A 19,700-nucleotide genomic window follows, 5' to 3' on the forward strand; every position below is an offset into this window, starting at 1 on the left:
TGCTCCCAGAGACACCAAGAGTCAAGGGATTCTGCAGTCACAACAAAGCAGGGCACCGTCAACTCAGGCCTGACTAAACTCTCATTGCTTAACAACCCCAGCCACAGTTATGGATGATATTTCGTGAAAGCATATAATAAATGAAAGTGCACCATATAGACAGACTAGACCTGTCGGTCGCAAACATCACAAGGATAGTGAAGGACAGAGCGTCCTGAATCATTTTGTCCCACAAAAGATTAAAAGTTCTCCCTTAGGGAAACAAATAAATCAGCCATCCTCCTCTCCACTGAGGAACATCTTGCTGCAGCCTTCCAACTGTTGACAGAACATAATGTCACTGTGGTGATCATCATCGATATAAATAACCCTGCTGTGCTGATTTTCTTGAATTCATTCTCTAATGAATTAATTGTCAACCACTTGTCCAGGCCTGCCAGGCTGAGCAGGATTTTAACCTGAGACAGCTGAAAAGGGATTTCTGATAATCCCCCGTTGTTCTGATAAAAAACATTTCCCCATACATTACTGAATGAAATCCAGCAGAGGTCGAAAGACCACATGCACACCATGGCTCTGGCCTGCAGCAGAAGGTGATCTTTTAAACACCATGAACTACATTTGTCTGAATGAAGCCCCAATGTGTTCCATGTTGGGACTGCACAGCCCTTGAAGAAAATCCAACAGTTGCGAGTCAAAGCAAAAAAGCGGGTGTAGTCATTTCAAGAGAGTAGTCTTGTTTTGCTAGCTGTCCATATGAGTTACTCCCAATGAGGCATTTTGTGGCTTTGGCCAGCCTGAAGTGCTTCCATCCAGTTATACAGGACAATTGTAAACTATGATTCCAATTCATCTGTATATGATTTCAATCACAGAAGTAGCTATGACTTCAAACATGGAGGTCTTCTCTGTCACGGTTCCGCCAGCCACAACAGTTCTGGTTTAGTGGTGGCTGCCTAACTTGGCCCACTAGCCCAGGGGTCTAGTGTCCTGAGACCCGTTTAATACAGAGGAACTGTAACAGGATTGCAGATGTTAACCCCAGCGACAGGACCGCCAGATGTTCTGTCCCTCCTGACTGTGTCCATCCTGCTGCTGATGGGTGGAGCAGTGTGGGAGGGGATGTTGGGAAACCGAGCGGCTCGCCTAAGCTGAGTGCAGATTGCCGCAGCAAGAGGACAGGAGGGATGCTGAAGCAGAAGGTGCGATAACACACCAGGGATTACATACTTAGTGCAGCATCCCTTCCAATCCTGGAGCACTATTTTTCCTTGAGGACTTCTTTTTGCCACCATTTGAAGCCCCCCATTGGGGTTTTATTGTTTTGGATTTGGGACATATATGGGTTGCTGGTAGGACCCAGGACAGGTGACTTAGGATGGCCGTGGCTCTGGACGCAGTGTGGGGAAGGGTGAAGAATGTCTGCAAACAGAATGGGCTCCTCATCATGTCGGTGTTGGCCGTGGTCATCGGATGTCTTTTGGGATTTTTCTTGAGGACGCGGCGACTTACGGAGCAGGTGGGTCCATCACTTTCAATGTGTCCTCTACCTGAAGGCTTAACTCAATGGCTCCGTCAGTTTATGGAGTTTGGGTGAAAGTTGGGACAGTACACTTAGTCAATACCGGACATGAAGTTCACGAGTCCACACTTGATAAAGTAAGGTGTAACGAAGATGTAATGATAGTCATTTGTTTTAACTGGGTGTTCTGTAACCAGTTTTCAGGTGTCCGTACAAAAACAAGTTTTACTTAATAAGAGATTTCCACCTGTACCTCTTCTTGTAGTTGTTCAAATCAAAGCCATCATGGGACCTGACCAGTCCGTTTTAGGGTGTGACAATGTCCTCAGGAAATCCACGATGTTCCTCTCCTCAGCCCCTACAGCTAACACTGAAAGTATAATCACAAAGCAGACTTAAGTTTTTAATAGTAATTTCTGATAACCTGATAATTCATATATCGGGTACTATGAGTGTTGATCGTACAAAGCATCACCTCTTGGAAATGGCAACTTTTCTGACAAGTCATTGTTTGTATCCTCCCTTTTTGCCTTTGTTTTCAAAGCAGCAATGGTAGCAAAGCATAACTGCATGCTATTGTGCAGTGATTCCGTTTGCTCACTGCTGTCTTTGACCTACTCACTAACTCGCTCAGAGCCACAGCAGTATTAACAAGTCCCCGGTGATGCCAGGAAATGACACACATAAGTGACGCTCAAAGAAACAAAATTTGATTGGCTGGCACAGACCTTAAACTCTGATTACATGCCCCTGGAACGACACAGATTTGTGCATCAGCTCTGGCCAGTTTGAACCAGATACTAGCTAACGGTTGCTCTCTCATAGATTCAGGAATCAAAATATGTTTCGAAACCAGAAGATCTGTGGAAGAGAAAAACATATAGAGGTGTGTTCAATAGTGAGAAGACTCTTATTTTGCTTGAGTCTGGATCTTTTTTGACTCCATTACCTGGGAGAATATTGACAAGAGTTGTAATGACTATTAGTAGTAGCGTCATTTATGTGAGCTATGAGCTCAGATTTCCTCCCACAGTCCACAAGCATACAGAGGTCAATTGAGGGTCCCAGTTGTCTGCAAGTGTGGGTGATTGTCTGTGTACCCAACTTCTTACCCTAAGTAGCCAGAAGAAGTGCCAACTGTGTATAGGAAAAATTCAGCATAAAGCGCTGGGTTTGTTTGCAACCTCTGAGAAGCCCTCTTTATGTCAATGACCTACCATCACATTAATAAGGAGTCAAAAACTGTGTGAAAATCAATCATCTTGTTCAAGACTTGGTCGGCGATCTAGAAAGTCCAATGAAACTCATGACCATTTTTTACCGCTAAAATATAAATATAAATATAAATATAAATATAAATATAAATTACTGCAAAGCAAAATTGACTCTTAACACTATAAATAATTGTATTTTTCACAAAAAATACACGACTGCCAAACTTTTCAAAAAATGGCTTGCTTATGGATCTTATGGATTCACAGTATGTAAATGTTCTGGTAGAATACTAAGAAGAATAAGATAATTGAACAGTCATGAGTGGATTTTTCATTTAATAAAAACTGTCATAAAGTCATATCTGTGAAACTGTGTGCAGTCTGTGTGTGTGTATGTGTGTGTTTAAGCACACCTATCCTATTGAGGACCAATTTTGGGGAAAACTCCTCCTTGTGGGGACCTTATGCCTTAGTGGACGCACAAGGTTAGGCCACAATTTGAGGATGAAGTCTTCACAACAACAAAGTGTGTTATAGGATAAGGATAACCATTTGTTTTGGATGGTTAGGTTAAGGGTGAGTGGCTGGGGAAAGCATGATGTCAACAAGGGGATTCCACAAAGATAGTGCGACAAACCTGTGTGCGCGTGTGTTTAAAGAATGGTGAATCTTTAGAAAGAAAAACTGTTGTATTTGAAAAAAAAAAAGTCCAAAATAGACCTTTCGTCCCTACCCCCACAAACGCCATATTTGTTACAAATAACTTGGAAATGGATGGACGTTGTTCTTTTTCACTTCAACACATGTAAGAGAGGCATTTTATGTGCTCACACTGTTGATAACTCTTAATTTAACATATTGAGTGTATTCATTCAGAGGAAAACATTTTTAATTTATTGTGTCGAAAACCTGATTGACAAGTGTTACAAGAGGATGTAGTCATTTATACAGTGGCGGAAAAACGTTTTCAGACATAACTAGAATTTGACAGTGTCAAATATTATTTCAAACTGTTTCAAAATGTGTGGCTGTATTATAAAGACAAACAAATGCAAACCAAAATTCATTTCATTTTGGCAGTTTGCAACATTGTTGGCATCTAAGTCAACAAATAAAACTGAGAATGTGTTAAAAACTGAACAAAAAATAAATAAACCATGACATCAATGATCTAGAATTTAGTAGTCCTGCCATTAGCATGCAGTAGAATGCATGGGGCGCCCAAAAACCTTTTTCCACCTCTGTCCTCAAAAGTGGAAAGGATTCTCAAACATTCTGGGTTTCCCTGTCCTGTAAATGTGTGCAGATTGAAGGACTCACAGCTTGTCCCACTAGAGCATCCAGCAAATTGTTGTTCAGTGCTTGTGTGGCAAACATCCATCCACAAATCCAGGCTCAGAACAAGCTGAAATCTGACAGTAAATACAGCCGTACGCTGCGCTAAATACAGCCACCAAGCAGCTTTGTGGACCGGCTCCATAAACAAAAAGCAGCCTTGTCTGTCCACCACAAAAAAGGCTAAAAATAGCATGCGCCTCACAATAGAGGATTACAATCCAATCAAATTATTGCTTTTTGTAATTGTGCATCAGATTACAAAACACGTCTGCCGATGTTTGACAGTGGGACAATGACTCGAGATTCAGAGGGTCTAATTGTGTGTGTCTGTCAGGAGGGTGAGATTAAGGTAAATTAACCATACAGTTACCAGTATACCAGTACAGACAGAATAACCTTGCTTGAACAAACAGTGCTTAATGACAGTTTCTGACCACGACATGACTGAAAATCTTTCACATTTAAATCCATTTGAAAAGTAAAATCAAGACAAAACTGGTACATATCTTTTAAACCACAAACACAAACAAGCAGAACATCACGCAGCATTAATTCCAGTTTTGAGTTGTGTACATATTGTCATATGTAGAACATTTGAAGGAGGCAGAGCAGTGTGTCTTCAGTTAAGTTTTTCAACCCATGCTGCCCTAGAGATGTCCTGCTCATTTGGAATTGGATTCAATAGCATAGCAATTTTCAATGCCTGAGAAGGTCTTCTCAGATCATACTGTATCTAAAAAGGCAACAATGAGGGACAGCAGTCACACTCGATCTGGCTCAATAGCTGAACTGAATAAAACAAGCTTAAAATGATCTGAGATGTGACTCTCCTCACATCACTACGAGAGTACAAGTCAGAAACTTGACGGCGCTGTCCACCTAAGCAGCATTAATGGAGATGTAATGCCACAATGGTGGACAGTAAACAGCCTCCTAACAAGGTAAAATTGCAGCAATAAGCCAGAGAGCCACGTATATTGATTGAAGAATGTCAATTCCTACTATATGTCACACCCAACAAAGAGGAGGTGGAGAAGTGGAGACGTGAGCTGGCGAGAAGGGTACAAGTATTTGAAGTCAGTCACCAAGGCTGATGGACAGAGATGAAAACAGATGGAGCGTTCAGGCGTTGGAATGGATGGAGACGTGCTGACAGCGGAGGAACAAATCAATGATTGAGGCCTAATAACTTTGAGAAAAATTCAAAGGCTACCGTATCAACATTGTGCAATGCAACTAACTCACACATTATATTAATGTAGGGATTGTACCTGGTCTGGAAGCATCAGAGTTGGAATGAATGAAACGTGCCCGATTTCTAAACTTCACTGTCTTGCTCCTTCTTCTCCTTTACTTTGAGCTTTGTCGCTTCAGTCAGATGTTTTACATTCATTTATCATGAGTGCATTTTCAAGGAAAAAATAATACACATGGTTGGTTGATGACATGAGCGGGAGGACGGTTGATACCCAGAATGTACCTGGGGAAATGTCAACTATCCACTCTGCAAATTACAGCGAAATAAAGTTAACTGAGGGAAAGCGTCAGTCCTGTAGCTGAACATTATATTCAATGTTTTAAACCCTCAACATAAGCAGCATACAAATGCTCAAACAGCAGTAGCTATTGTGAAGTATTACTGTGTGTAGTGAAGGGGAGGGGAGAACATGGCATTAAATTTAGACATGACGCAGAGTTGAAGATGCTCAGGTTTTCATTGTGAGAGACCAGGAACAGACAAGATTAAAAAGGTCAGAAGGACGGCTCATGTAGAAAAGTTAGGAAAGGTCAGTGAGGTCAGTCAGACACAGAGGCTATTGACACGTGAAGAGGAGTGATGTGGAGCGTGTTGGACAAGGAACGTTCGAATGAGTGACCAGCAAAAGAAGAAGAGGATGTCAACCAATGAAGGTCATGGATTTGTTGGTAAGAACATGAAAAGGATGAATGGAGTATGGTGCATGATCAAAGTAGATTATGGTAGAGGAGGCTAACTGTGGAAGCCCTTACTGAGAAATGGAGATACACTAAGAAATATAATTCTCACCTCATAAGCATAACATGACAAAACTTCAGTGATAGTGAGATAGTAAAATGCAAAATGACTTGACGAAGGGTCTCACACACACTCATGCACACACACTGGGCAGATGAGCAGAAGCAAGATTCTCTGTTTCTCTGGCTGGACGCGATTGCTGATCCTGCTCTAATGCAGCATGCTAAGCTCTCACTGCGTAATGCTCAACTAGAAAAGCTCTTTAGCTGTCATTACGCTCTCGCCTCACCATTCAGCGAGTCCAGTCACTGTGTTTTGACTTGCGCCATAACGTATTTCCCATCATCTATGCTTGCTACCATTTATACCATTTATATACCACATTTATGAGCTGCAATATTATTATTTTTATTGTTGTATAGAAGTCCATGAGCCCTGTCAGTCTACCTGATAATTGTAACGCTGGAATTTATCCACATACATTTTGTTTTGTTTCCATTTCATGTTTTTCCATGTTCCTGTACGTATGGACAAAATCTATGTATTCAATAATTTTAAAAAGATTATTGGAGCAGTCAATGTGTCTTAACGGCAAAGGTTGGATGGAGGGAGGCACAAGTATTTTGATGCTGATGCTTTATTAGGACTGATAGATGGTTGCATGTTGATTTATAGGTAGATGAATGGATGCATTGATAGTTGAATAGATGAAAAATGGATGGAAAGATGGTTGGATCAATGAGTCCCTTTGCTTGGAATATCTGACAGAACTTCAATGGATGGATGGGAAGATCAATGGACTGATAGGGGAGAATGATGAGTAGATGAGGAATTTTATATTTTGAAGCGAAGCTTCTCTTTAGTGTGTGAGATGTGAGAATAAAGATGGCTCTGGGTGAATTGTCTTTCAAATATAATAATAACAATATAATTGAATTGAATGAGTGTTCTGATTCCTGACCTTGTTGACGGGCAGCAAAGTTGAGCTTGTGAGTGAAGGGATGACACACAGCAGAATGGTGAACATCTGTCCACCAGCGGATACTGAACCCTGTGAGAACTGCCCAACATCTGCCCAACTGTCACCCAAATATCTCCAGCACCAATCTGCGTGACATCTGTTTCAGTCGTAACTTTGGAGGCTGCGCTGGTGTCTGCACAGCCGGCAGCCCCAAATGCCATCAGATTAGAGAGGATGTGAAAATGCAATCAGAAGAAAAAGCAAAACACACACACACACACTATATATATATATATATATATATATATATATATATATATATATATATATATATATATATATATATATATATATATATATATATATATATATACACACGAATGTGTGTTCGTGATTGTGTATGTGTGTTCTGTAATGGAGTAACAATTCATAACAAATGAATTCCTAATAACACAAGACTGGAGAAAAATTATAATTAAATGAGCTGCTCTGTTGTCATGTAAAAGTACACTGTCATCCCAGTCAATCAATCATCCTCTTGACAAAACAGAATTTACATTAGTTCAACTATTGGAAATTATAACTATTATATTGATCAAATACCCCAGTCGCATGTGATGGGTCCAGTGTTGCCAACTGGGTGACTTTGTTGCTGAATCTGCTGATTTTCCAAAGCATCTTGGCGAGGTTTATGACTTGTTTCAACCTGTTTAGCAGTTCTGCGTAAAGCACGATAGCATTCCCATTCTGCAGTCAGAGGCTGAACCACTGTGCGAGGACATTAAGCAAATGAGTTCATAGTTTATGAGTTCATATAGCAACTATTAGTGACGTGCGGGATTACTACAGTAAGAGTGACTTTCCTTGCTGAGGAGTGTGCAGCGTTGAATGTAGTAGAAGTAGAGGTCCAAGAAAATGGTTTGGAAGACCAGGTCCTGTCAGTCCATTGGACTGGACTTATAAGCACAGTTTTTGCTGTCTTCAGTTAAATACAGTTCTGTTGAAATGCATCATGCAGATAAACTAAGCTCACGATACTGCAAGACAAATTGCGGAAACCAATCTTTGTTTCATCCCCGACTAATTGGAGACTCAATTTTACAAATGATGGTGTAGTCAAGTTTGTTTAAAAGACTTCAGTTCTAAGATCCTCATCTTTGTCATTTCGCATTTCCACTCATAGGTTGCATGGCATGTCTTTGCCATGTGCTCATGTGCACAGCACTATACGATGGTTTACAACCATTTTACAATGTCTTTCATTTTTGGTTCAGTTCACCTTCATCACATTTGAAAAACCCTGATCAGTTTGTAGATCACAAGTTACCAGTACATCACTGAGGTAGTAACAAGAAACTTTAGATGTTCAACAGCACACTTTAACCTCTCATAACTTTGGCATTTGCTGTTCGTGTTGGAGGCTGGTTACACTGATGCAGTCGCTCAATTGCATTTTTTTTCTTCCCACAGGAAGTCATGTACTTCCAGTTCCCTGGCGAACTGCTGATGAGGATGTTGAAGATGCTGATTCTCCCGCTGGTGGTGTCCAGGTACTGACCTCTGCCTCAAGAATATGTGCTTTGAAATGATAGAACTACCTCCGCCAAGGAGGTTATGTTTTCGACAGCTCTTGTCTGAGTTCAAAATAACTTAAAAAGTTATGAACATATTTAGATCACATTTTCAGGAAATGGGTGGAAGATTGGGACTATTCCAGGATTTTTTTCCACATATACTTGTATACTTGTGTCCAGCTTGGACTGAAGCTGCTTGGTGGAGGTTCGTGCTCTCTGAGTGTTTTTCTTGTTTTTATAGAATTCTGCCTAATCAAAACAGGTGTTATTGTTATAGAGGGTTTGGAATCTGACCAATAAAGCTCAAATGGGATTAACAGTGGAATGCTATTACAATTGCCTGATTCCACTGAGGTTCCATGGAACCGCCCACTTGCTTATATTTGAATTCTACCTTAGAACCGGCTCTCAGTCATACACCACTGTTAGCAACAGCACTGAGGCTGGCTAAGGCAATAAATGATCTGTTGGTAGCGTTGCTGTCAGGACCAAGACTAATGTGGGGGGTGAGACCAAGATTGTAAAGCAGAGAACAGTAGCATATGTCTACTTGTCCTAGAGACGCACACATTTTTATTACTGCAAAAGAAATCACAGCAATTAAATAAAGAATTTTGACACAAAAATCTTAATCTCATGAGAGCATTTTTGCCAGTTTCTGCTGGTAGCTGGTAGTGTTGATGGCTGTGGTGAGGTCTCTTGCTCCCACAGAAGTGTGTAATTCTGAGGGGTTACCTGAACCACACAGACTCTTTATTTGAGATCAAACCAAGAAAAAACCTCGCTGTGCCTCCATTCTGAAGCTGAACATTTTGATCTGGTCAACAGTTTGACAGGGTTAGTTAGTCAAATAAGCACACATGCTAAGATAATACTTATTACGTGCTCATGTGTTTTGAATGCTGAAGTTGACTTACACGTCTGAACAAAGCTGAGATAACTATTCAGCTATAAGGTTTCTCTTCATGCTATGCAGCTTCCAGATACACACAGCTGATATATTTTGGCTTCGAATCTTTCAGTTTGACAATTTCAAAAAATGGTCCACTTGTAATCCATTTACATGGTTCCAACAATTTCGGATGTTGAGAAGTGTTCTACACAGTGTACAGTGCAACACAGTGCCGCATGTTGAGTGGATCACGCTGACAAGTATTGACAACAGCCTGAAGGCAGCTGCTTCAACACTGTTGTATTGATAGACATATTTGCTCATTGTTGAGAAGATCAAACATTGCCACTGTCTGCAAATTCTGTGTTCACCCAGAACTTCTATCATGACGAATTTTAAATGGGCTGTTGTGATTTCTGGTTGCTGATTTTGCTGAATTGCGAGAATTGTGGTTATGCAATAAAAAGCAAATTAACGGCCAGAATTTTCATGCAATTCGTCTACTACCTGCCTCCATTTCACGCTGCTGGTCCATCTCGCCTTGTTGTTTGAGGTCATCAACTTTTGAAAACTGTGTTAACGTTCTGCAAAATTATTGTAGGCATTAATACACCAATGCATTGATTTGCCCAGCCCTATTAAAAACATCTGATAAAATAAAGGTCAGACAATAGCATTGGATCAGAATCACAATGCTTATAGGCTTTAAAAATGTGATGGTTTTCGACTTTTCTTTTGTTTTGATCTATTGATGAGAGAAATAGTGGCGCCATTTTTGTTTAAATCTCGTATTTTTGCATGTTGTGTTCATGGAACATGTTAAGAGTTTGATGGTCACTTGGCAATTTTGCTGAGCTTCTCTTTAAAGAGTTTTTCTTTGAACATTTCAGATCCAACCCATGTCGGCAGTAACAAAACCTGAACAGATGTGTGTCCTGTTTTGTTTCCAAGTACATTTCAGGTCTTGTTTTGTAATCGTGTTTTGTCCTGAACAACAAATCTCACGAAAGTGCAGTGACTGTAGAGTATCATCGGGTCACCGATTGATTTTGTTCCAAACAGAGAGGAGATTAAATACCCTGCAAACAGGTTAGACACAGAGACTTTAAACTTGAAATGAACCAGAGGGCGCTTGCCAACTGACAAGTAAAGCTCATATTGTGGCTACAGAATTATGATGAAGGTCATTTCAGTGCTTAAAATGAGTGTTGGATTGATAAAGTGGTGAAGCTGTAAGTGTCTGTCTTACTTTATTTGACAATAAAATAATAGAAATGGAGTTTGACAGAAAACTACCAGGTCAAACAGGGTTTTTGATGAGGTAATCCTTCTTCTCTTGTATTATTAAATAATGCGAGTTTTCCATCTATTGCAGCACATTATGGAACTATAATTTGGGGAAAAGCTTTTGACCTGTGGGTCATTAATAGTACCCATGGTAAAATCGCTGAAGAAACAAATCTAGGTTTAGGTCTGTCCTCTTATGTATCATGCCACATGCTGTTGTGTCATGAATGAACAATCATGTGGTTATCTCTCCTCTAGTCTGATGTCAGGACTTGCTGCCCTCGATGCCAAGTGCTCCAGCCGCCTGGGTCTGATCACTGTGTCTTACTACCTGTGGACCACCTTTGTGGCGGTTGTAGTGGGAATCATCATGGTCTCCATCATACATCCGGGCGGTGCTGCCCAGAAGGAAGACTCAGAAGACAGTGGGAAGCCTTTCATGAGTTCAGCTGATGCTCTGCTGGACCTCATCCGGTGAGATTCTCAAGACCTTGTTATGAGTGATGGTACCTGACTGTTATGTTGTTGTGGCATATTTCAGACATGAATGTTTTTTTTTGTTTCTCGCATTCTGATAAAAAAGCTGCAGCATGATCTTCACTTACAGCTACACTTGTAAAGTGTTTTACAATTGGACTTAAAGGTAGCAAATGGTCAGCATGAAATGTTCATTGTTATACGCTCAAAGGTTGATGAATTCAAGTCTAAACTGGTGGCTATGCTCTTGAGTGAGCATTAGATATCAATACCGATTGTTGATCTTTCCATCGCTGGCAAAAAGTTGGATGTGTAATGACCAAAAAGTGTCTCTCTTAGTAAATTTTGCACTGAAAATGTTGAGATCTCGGGATGATTGTTAACTTTATCAGGTTCTAGCACTTTAAATTGGATGTTAGCAACATTGGTGACCTGAGAGACACCCAGGAGAGATGAAGCTTTATGTACATTTATTTGTAAATAATATCAAATAAGGAAAGTAAAATGCATTATGTGCCCCATGTATAGTCATTCAACATCACTACTCTTAACTCTATATATAATTTTTTGACTGTATATGTACTATTTCATTGATAAACGTGTGTCTTGCAGCAACATGTTCCCTGCTAATCTCGTCCAGGCCACGTTCCAACAGGTGAGAGCCCTGAGAATTATGTGTAATACTATCAGGACACACCTTCTTCATTCTCAAAATGATGTATGTTTGCAGTATCGAACCAGTAGCGAGTACATCGTGAAAACCAAGCCAACACTGAGTCAGGCTCAGTCTGAGTCATCCACTCGAAGAGCGCTCATCTATGGTATCCAGGATGACAACGGGACGGACATTCAGAACTTTGCTCTGGACCTGACTCCACCACCAGATGTTCTTGTCCGCACTCGAGAGGGAACCAGTGACGGGATGAATGTTCTTGGAATAGTCATCTTCTCTTCCACGATGGGTATGAAAACAAAAATGATGAAATCCTAAAATGTTGACGTTTAACACTCCCACCTGATGTTGCAGGTATCATGCTGGGGCGGATGGGTCCAAACGGAAGCGCCTTGGTCAACTTCTGCCAGAGTCTCAACGAGGCCGTCCTCAGAATAGTTGCCATCGTCATTTGGTAGTTCATTATTCTGAAGATGTTGTTCTCATGAATGCGGATGGTGCGGTGGATAAATGGGTGGCGTCTCAAAAACCTTGGTAGATTTGTGTCACGAATCTTGATATGAATGATAGAATGATAGAGATTTAGTCTCTAAAGACGATTGAGACCAGATATTTTGGACATGTTTGATCAGAAAACTAATTGATAGAAGTCTTTTGTCTCTGTCAATTCTCTGTCATTCCCATACGCATGTTTCCTACATCCTGACACACATTGGACACATGCAAACATTCTACGTAATGAAGACATCCAACATGTGAAGCAAGATATTCTGAATTAACTAAGTTCAAATATTGTTAAATAAGTTTTTTTTTTTTTTTTTTAGCGTTCTGAATGTAGCCACCCTTTGCTTGGTTTGCAGAACTGCAAACCCTTGATCTTCTTTCAATGACTGATGAGTCTTATCAGGCTCCATTTGTGATTATTTCTGTTTTTAATGGGGCTGTGTTGTGCAGTTTTTCAGGTTGGTATACAGCTGACCATGAGTGAGACCAAACGTCTGTCTGGCAGCGTACCCTAAACGTATTGGAAGTTCAATTGAAATGACTATAACATGCCCCTTGCTTCTGCCAGCACTGTTTGAGTTTGACAAAATGTGCTCACATCATCGCTTCAAATTCGAAAGTCATCACATCATTAAATCGCAACATTATCACATTAAAAATAGCGGCGCAAGCTAAGAGGATCTGAAATAGACGGCTGTGTATGCGCCATACATACACACACACAGCAGACAGCTGAGCAGATGTGAAATTCACACAGCAGTATGTTCAGACTGAGCCTGGCTCATGAATTCAGGACTTTCTATCTGTGGGATAATGTTTTTCAATTGCAAACATTAATGTGAAAAGTGGAAACCAAATCCATCTGGCACATCATGGCATTTTGGCTTTCCACTCCATCAGGTTCATGCAAATCACTTGGAAAAGCAAAGAGAAATTCATGACTTATCATATCTAATATAAAGCATGATCTTATAAATCTCCCCTCAGGTACTTCCCATTTGGCATTGTGTTTCTGGTTGCTGGTAAAATTCTGGAGATGAGCGATCCCTCAGCCATGGGGAAGAAACTGGGGTTCTACGCCGTCACCGTGGTGTTTGGACTCGTCCTCCATGGCCTCTTCATCCTGCCTGCCATGTACTTCTTCATCACCAAGAAAAGCCCCATCGTCTACATCCGGGGAATCCTGCAGGCGCTGCTCATTGCCCTGGCAACCTCATCCAGGTGAAAGTACAGTACAATACAGATTTGAAATTGTCAACCAGAAAGTGTATTCTTTCTGGTTAGTGTGACTTAGGTTCACTGAGATGTAAAGTTCACTTACAGAATTATTAGCATGGTTGTTTAACAAGCCTTCCAGAGATGCACCAAGATCACACTTGTTGCTGTTCTTCAAACAGAGCAGGTTAATGTAGCCATGCTGCGAGCGCCCAAATGTGTTGACGTCGCATCTCTTCCTCCAGCTCTGCCACGTTGCCTATCACCTTCAAGTGCCTCCTCGAGAACAACCACATCGACCGCCGCATCATCCGCTTCGTGCTCCCGGTGGGTGCCACCATCAACATGGACGGCACGGCTCTGTACGAGGCAGTGGCTGCAATATTCATCGCACAAGTGAATAATTATGAGCTGGACTTTGGCCAGATCATCACCATCAGGTCAGTGGACTGTGCAGGAGACCATCTGTGCTTCTAAGCTCATCAGCATGCTAACCGTCCACCATCACTGGGATTTGTGAGCAATAATATCAAGCAGTATAAATCCTTCACACTGATTTTTTGCATTATATCACAGCCTTGTGAGATTTGTTACGATGATAAACTGGATCATCGTCGCTCCTTTAAGGTTCTTCTGAAGTCTTCACTCATCTGGAAGGGCTTGAGAACAGTGGGCACAGCATTATTCCTCTGCAATGGTGGATGAAGAGAAGCGTGTGGTTACTAACGTGTGTAGTTTTGAGTAACTACAGCCTAAATACGGTGATCAGATCAGTTAGTGAGGTGAAGTATCAAAGAACAATACTATGAGCTAAAACAGGCACATGCCCGTTGAATAGGTTGGGCTTCATTCATATCAGCATTTTGCGAGGTGTCAAAATGGAAGTGGAGCAAGGTCATGAAGGGGGCTGAAGGTCAATCGTCACTTGACAGGGAGTGACTGGGAGGGACTCGATGGCAAGTAATGCGGCTGATGGAAGCAGGTCCAGCGATCCAGCGGTTCTGCTCAAGCAAGTGGACATAGACCCAGATAGTTCTGTTCTTGAAGTCTGTCTACTACATCCTCAAATATAAAGCACATAATCTGTCTGACCTATTTTCACCTCCTCCAGACGGAGACGACCCTCGTACTGGTGTGAATGCACAGACAGGGATATTAAAGACAAATCACAGAGGTCTGCATGGCCGAGGACAGCTTCTGTCTTTAAGTGGGCAAAGGAAAACGTGTTTATGTGTGACTGGAAAACTGGCGTCAACCACTGTTCAATCTCGAACCAGGGGCAGTTCTAAAGGTCATAGTGAACAAAAGCATTTCATGTTCTCTATTAAACTGTCTGATATGGCTAAAATAGAAAGAAAGATAGAAAGAGGTTTTTCAGTTTGACCCGAGGCCTCCAGGGCGTCTCAGAATGCAATTTTTCAGTGCCAGAGAAGAGTCACTTGTAATGTTAGCAATATTGTGCAGCAGGAGCTACATGCTGGTCCTGATGTGTGGTGAGGATGAGCATCATGCCAGAGAGGGAGGTTAAGGTCAAAGCTGCAGCGGTAGCGTGACTAGAATATCGTTGTGGTTTAATGTTTCTCGTCAGGATAAGCGGATGATTTCAATCTACAGTTGCTGTATGGATTTATATCCAATAACATAAGCAGATGAAATCTTTGGCCTTTGTTGTTGATAAACACTTTCCTTAAATAGGTCTCGACAAGGTTCTATAAACTGTGTATTAATTGTGCTGTACACAAAATCTGAAATGTTTGAAAACTTGAAAATGCTATCTATTCATGCTGTTCTAATGTTTTTTCCATTTATAAAGCAAGTTAATAATTGAAATGAATGATCGCAAACAGAGTCCACTCTAACCTGCTGACATTTAGACACAAACCATAGGAATTACGATTGTGAATAAGGGAGCTTGTTATTTCTGGGTCCAAATAGCAAAGTGTATGTTTTTACCAGGGTTTTTGACAAACTTGGTCTCATTGTTAGTCCTCAGCTAAATGAATTTAAGGTTTAAATGGTGAATGGCTCTTACTTGTGTAGCACTTTCCATTGCATTTTACATATGGTCAACCACTGACACTCACAATCACTCACTGACGGCAGTTGGCCGCGACGCAGCGTGCCATCTGAACTGAAGCAAATCTGGGTCAAGCGTCTTGCTCAAGGACATGAGGACACAAACACATCAGGAGCTAAGATTGAACCAGCAACCTGACAATCACACGCCAACCACGGACCATTTTGTTGAGACTCACTGTCAAGACTCAAGATAAATAACTCTTGTAATTACCCCAATTTTGTGTACAATCATCATGTTCTACCCCTGAAAACCTTTCACTAACCTTGATGGTGGATGTTCATCTTAGGCTTTACAATACGCACACAATCCATTTTGCAATGATACATGCTGAGCAATGTGATTTCACTGTTGCTCAGAGAACTCAACAACTGTCCCATGCAGGAGGGCGGGATTCAATGAAAGATGGGGAAAGGGATGTGTATGTCTGCGTCCTCGGAGGGAATAAACGGTAGACTGTTGTGTTATGAGGAGCACAAGTCATAACTTAACCACATCAGCAATGGATTATTGAAAGGAAGACTGATTTCATATCTGCCTAGACGTTTATTTCCTGAGCCAGTTATGAACTCTCCAATAGAATGATTTTTCTATTTTCCGTCCCTCAACATTGATTTTTAATAAGTTTGGCCCTGAGAGTGATTAAGTTTGACACTTGATGTTGCCCTCCTCCATTTTTCATTGCATGTTTTTCATTGTTCTGCTGAAGGTGTAATGAGACGGTCAAAAAAGATAAATGATTCATTAATTTTCTGAACGTGATCCGCAACTGTGCTCTTACTTACTTACTGTATCTACGCCTACTCTGCTTACGAGACTCTGGAAATCAAAATGGACTCTTTCAGAAAAACAGAAATCTAACAATCTGTCTGGGAAAGAAAAATACAGAAAAAGGGGCAGAAATGATCAGATGTGTTCTTTTCTCTGCTCCTTTCCAATCACTCAGATTAAGTTGAGATGAAGAGTTCTTGTTCTTGTTTGTTTGATGTGGTCTTGAAATAATGTTCTAGTATAATGCGGACCGCCGACATAATGTCGGACACAAAAAGTCCATTTGACAATTGTCTGTATATTACGCCATTGGAGTGAGAATGTGTTGTTCCTTGAATTTCCTTGACTCTGCATCAACATTTTCGCCTAACAGCAAAGCTTCGATACTGTGACCTTTGTGAGTCCTGATAGCAACATGACCTTTATTAATATGCATTTTGATCACTTGTGGGCTGCATAATATGAACGCTGAATTTGGTGTAAATTTGCTCAGCAGCCTTTTGTTCAGCCTTATACGTACATGCTGAAACCTTTTTAAAGCCCATGAAGATTTCAATTTCCTCACAACTGTGCCCCTAGCATCACCGCCACTGCAGCGAGCATCGGTGCTGCTGGGATTCCACAGGCTGGACTGGTCACCATGGTGATCGTGCTGACATCTGTTGGTCTGCCGACTGATGACATCTCTCTAATCATCGCAGTAGACTGGGCTTTGTAAGTAGAAGAAAGTAATCGTTTGGTTGGTAGCACCTCATTCATGTCCTCATCCTGCAGAGATAGATTCCGCACCATGGTGAACGTCATGGGCGATGCTTTGGCCACGGGCATCATGGCTCACATCTGCAGGAAAGACTTCATGAAAGAAGGGGATGGGGTGAGGATGGAAGGAATACTGACCCCTGAATTGTATTGTAATTCTTTGCTTCCTTTCTGTCAGGTGCCCTTAATCTGTGAGACCAAACCAGTGATGAGCACCCCTCCGCTCATGAACTGTCACAACAACAATGGCAACTTTCGTTTGAAACATGAACTGGTTCCTCCTGAGGTGGCCCGACTCATGCAGCTGGAGGAAGGAGTGAGGCCGCCAGGGGAGCGAAAGAAACCCACCGTCCCTCCAAGACACACGAAGAAGAGCAAAGAGACATGCACTGTTGACATGAATGGCATTGAGACTAACGTATAGCCTTCAGGAGGTGGTATGGACTGAGACACTCACCGGGCTCTGCAGAGGTGACCTGTACTGGTCTGAGTGCCAAGCTCCTCTGAAGTTGAAGTGCACATATATGTAAACAAAGACCAACGACAAAGACGCTGAGTAGCATCGTTATGAATTCGCAAGATGAACTGATTTTTATTTACTGTTTTTTTACGGTTTATTGGCTGTTTTATCTAGTTCCTGAGAAGTGTTGTGTGAGGTCGCGACCTTGTCAGCGCAGGAGACTGGCGAAGGCAAAGTGAAAAGTCCTTTTGTGTATTCTTGCCTTAACTCGACTGGTGGTGCTCATCTGAGGGAAGGAAATGAGTGGTGTGCAGATTTGAAACTTGATCTGCAATAATGTTTCTGAAATAATAAAAATTAAAAAATTGCTTAGTTGAAACAGAAAATGTGACAGAAGGTTGGTGGACCTTGATAGACAAAGCAGCAGTGGCGTTTCAAGTAAATTATTGTTATTATTATTATATGATTATTCAGGCAGGAAAAATAAAGAGGAATATTGATAAAATCTAGCTTTCATGTCAATTAATGAAGAAACAAACAGATGGGAAACTAAATTTGAATCGAGTGGAAACGTTTTGTTTGTGCCTTTACTTTGATCTTGTTTTCTTTCACTGGCGGATATTCAAGTTCAGAATTCAACCCTTTCCACCCTGCACCTGGTATCTACTGGGTTACTGAGCTTTCAGCCACTCTTGTATTGAAGTCCACTAATATTCCCCAAGTCGTGAGTAGCATCACTAGATTGGTCGTCTGCAAACATTCATCTGAAGGGGAAACTATCACATCCTTGGGAAGTAACTGCATTTGTTTGGATTTGTTTTTGTTTTTTTTTAACGTATTGGGCTCGCGGGGCTGGATATAGAAAAGTAATTGGGACTGAATGGGTTACGTGGGAATTTGGTCAACATGCAGAGCCAAGACCAGATGGGAAGACTGCTGTTCAACTGCAGTTCTTAGAGGTCACCGGAATCCAGTCAGAGCAGAACACATTGGCTATTGGTGCGAGTGCTTGAACCAACCCGTGTCTTTGTGATCATTTATAAAAAAGCAGCTGATTATGTAAAATTTGAAATATGAAACAATTTTTTGGAGGATTTATGAATGGAAGGCCAAGCCCTGTACCGTTCAGTGAAGCCTTGCCAGGTGAATGTAAGGCTATGTATGTTTCTTTGTGGCAGCCAAGGCGCAGTGTAGTCTCAACCTCAACTGAGGTGAACTCTGACTCTGAATGAGTGTCATAGTCGAACTACTGCTTTTGAGAGGGCCCAACATCTTATGTGTATCACGACTGATGCAGCCTGGTGAGATCTCCAAAAACTGCTGCTTTGTATGTGAACAGACTGTCTTCACGCTATGAATATGGCTTTTCAGACTAATAAATTGTATTTCAAAACGGCACTTTGGAAATTATGTAACCACTCAAGACACATTATGAAAGTGTCATACTTATAGACCTCAGACCAAATGTGCGGAAAGTATTTAAATGGTTCCAGAAGTAATAAAGTGTTACTCTCGGGAAGAAACGTGTCACTGATGGTTTTCTTTTCACTTGAATATTCTGAGCCCCCAATACAGGAAAGGCACTGGGTTATTCGTTTTTAACTTGTTCTTGATGTTTTTACATTATTACCAATGTTTTGGTATTGAGTATAATTCAGGAATGTTGTGAACAAGGCGGGTGGATTCCTTCAACACATTGTAGCATATGTGGGAATACTTGTGGATAAGTGGGCAAAATGCACCAAAAGGGTGTTATAGCCATATTTCTAGCTTGTCACTCTTTTGTGTTTAGCGTTGAAGTCGAGGTGTGTAAACCACCAGTCTTCATGCCACTCAATAGTTGGTTCTCTTGCTGTTAACGCCAAAGGTCTCTCCATCCTGTGCCATCAGGGCCCACACAGCTGGTGGCATTACATTAAAAGGCAAGATAGAAATTACTGCTATCTGCACTGCAGTACATTTATAGTCCTATTTCACTCT

The 19,700-nt window shown here is 41.3% G+C and overlaps 1 protein-coding gene across 3 annotated transcripts; it reads left to right on the forward strand.

Annotated features, from left to right (window-relative positions):
- The first annotated feature begins 1,166 nt into the window (after positions 1–1,166).
- Positions 1,167–19,480, forward strand: slc1a7b (solute carrier family 1 member 7b). 3 transcript variants are annotated; one of them, XM_053862541.1, is made up of 11 exons: positions 1,167–1,519; positions 8,502–8,581; positions 11,043–11,258; positions 11,874–11,916; positions 11,992–12,223; positions 12,289–12,388; positions 13,426–13,659; positions 13,899–14,093; positions 17,081–17,215; positions 17,276–17,375; positions 17,439–19,478. In XM_053862541.1, exons 1-11 carry the CDS (start codon positions 1,379–1,381, stop codon positions 17,682–17,684), a joined length of 1,722 nt encoding a protein of 573 aa, XP_053718516.1. In that variant the 5' UTR covers positions 1,167–1,378; the 3' UTR covers positions 17,685–19,478. The 3 variants fall into 3 exon arrangements, with proteins under 3 accessions (XP_053718516.1, XP_053718508.1, XP_053718499.1); XM_053862533.1 differs by having other exon boundaries at positions 17,276–19,480; XM_053862524.1 differs by having other exon boundaries at positions 11,874–12,223; positions 17,439–19,479.
- Positions 19,481–19,700: the final 220 nt, after the last annotated feature.

The sequence above is a fragment of the Synchiropus splendidus genome, chromosome 1 (assembly GCF_027744825.2).
Source record: "Synchiropus splendidus isolate RoL2022-P1 chromosome 1, RoL_Sspl_1.0, whole genome shotgun sequence".
Taxonomy (NCBI): Eukaryota; Metazoa; Chordata; class Actinopteri; order Syngnathiformes; family Callionymidae; genus Synchiropus; species Synchiropus splendidus.

Coding starts and splice junctions, on each gene's coding strand:
- slc1a7b (XM_053862524.1), top strand. CDS start 1,379: ATGGCCGTGGCTCTGGACGCAGTGTGGGGAAGGGTGAAGAATGTCTGC. Junction 1,520..8,501: donor CGCGGCGACTTACGGAGCAG/GTGGGTCCATCA, acceptor TTCTTCCCACAG/GAAGTCATGTACTTCCAGTT. Junction 12,224..12,288: donor CATCTTCTCTTCCACGATGG/GTATGAAAACAA, acceptor CTGATGTTGCAG/GTATCATGCTGGGGCGGATG.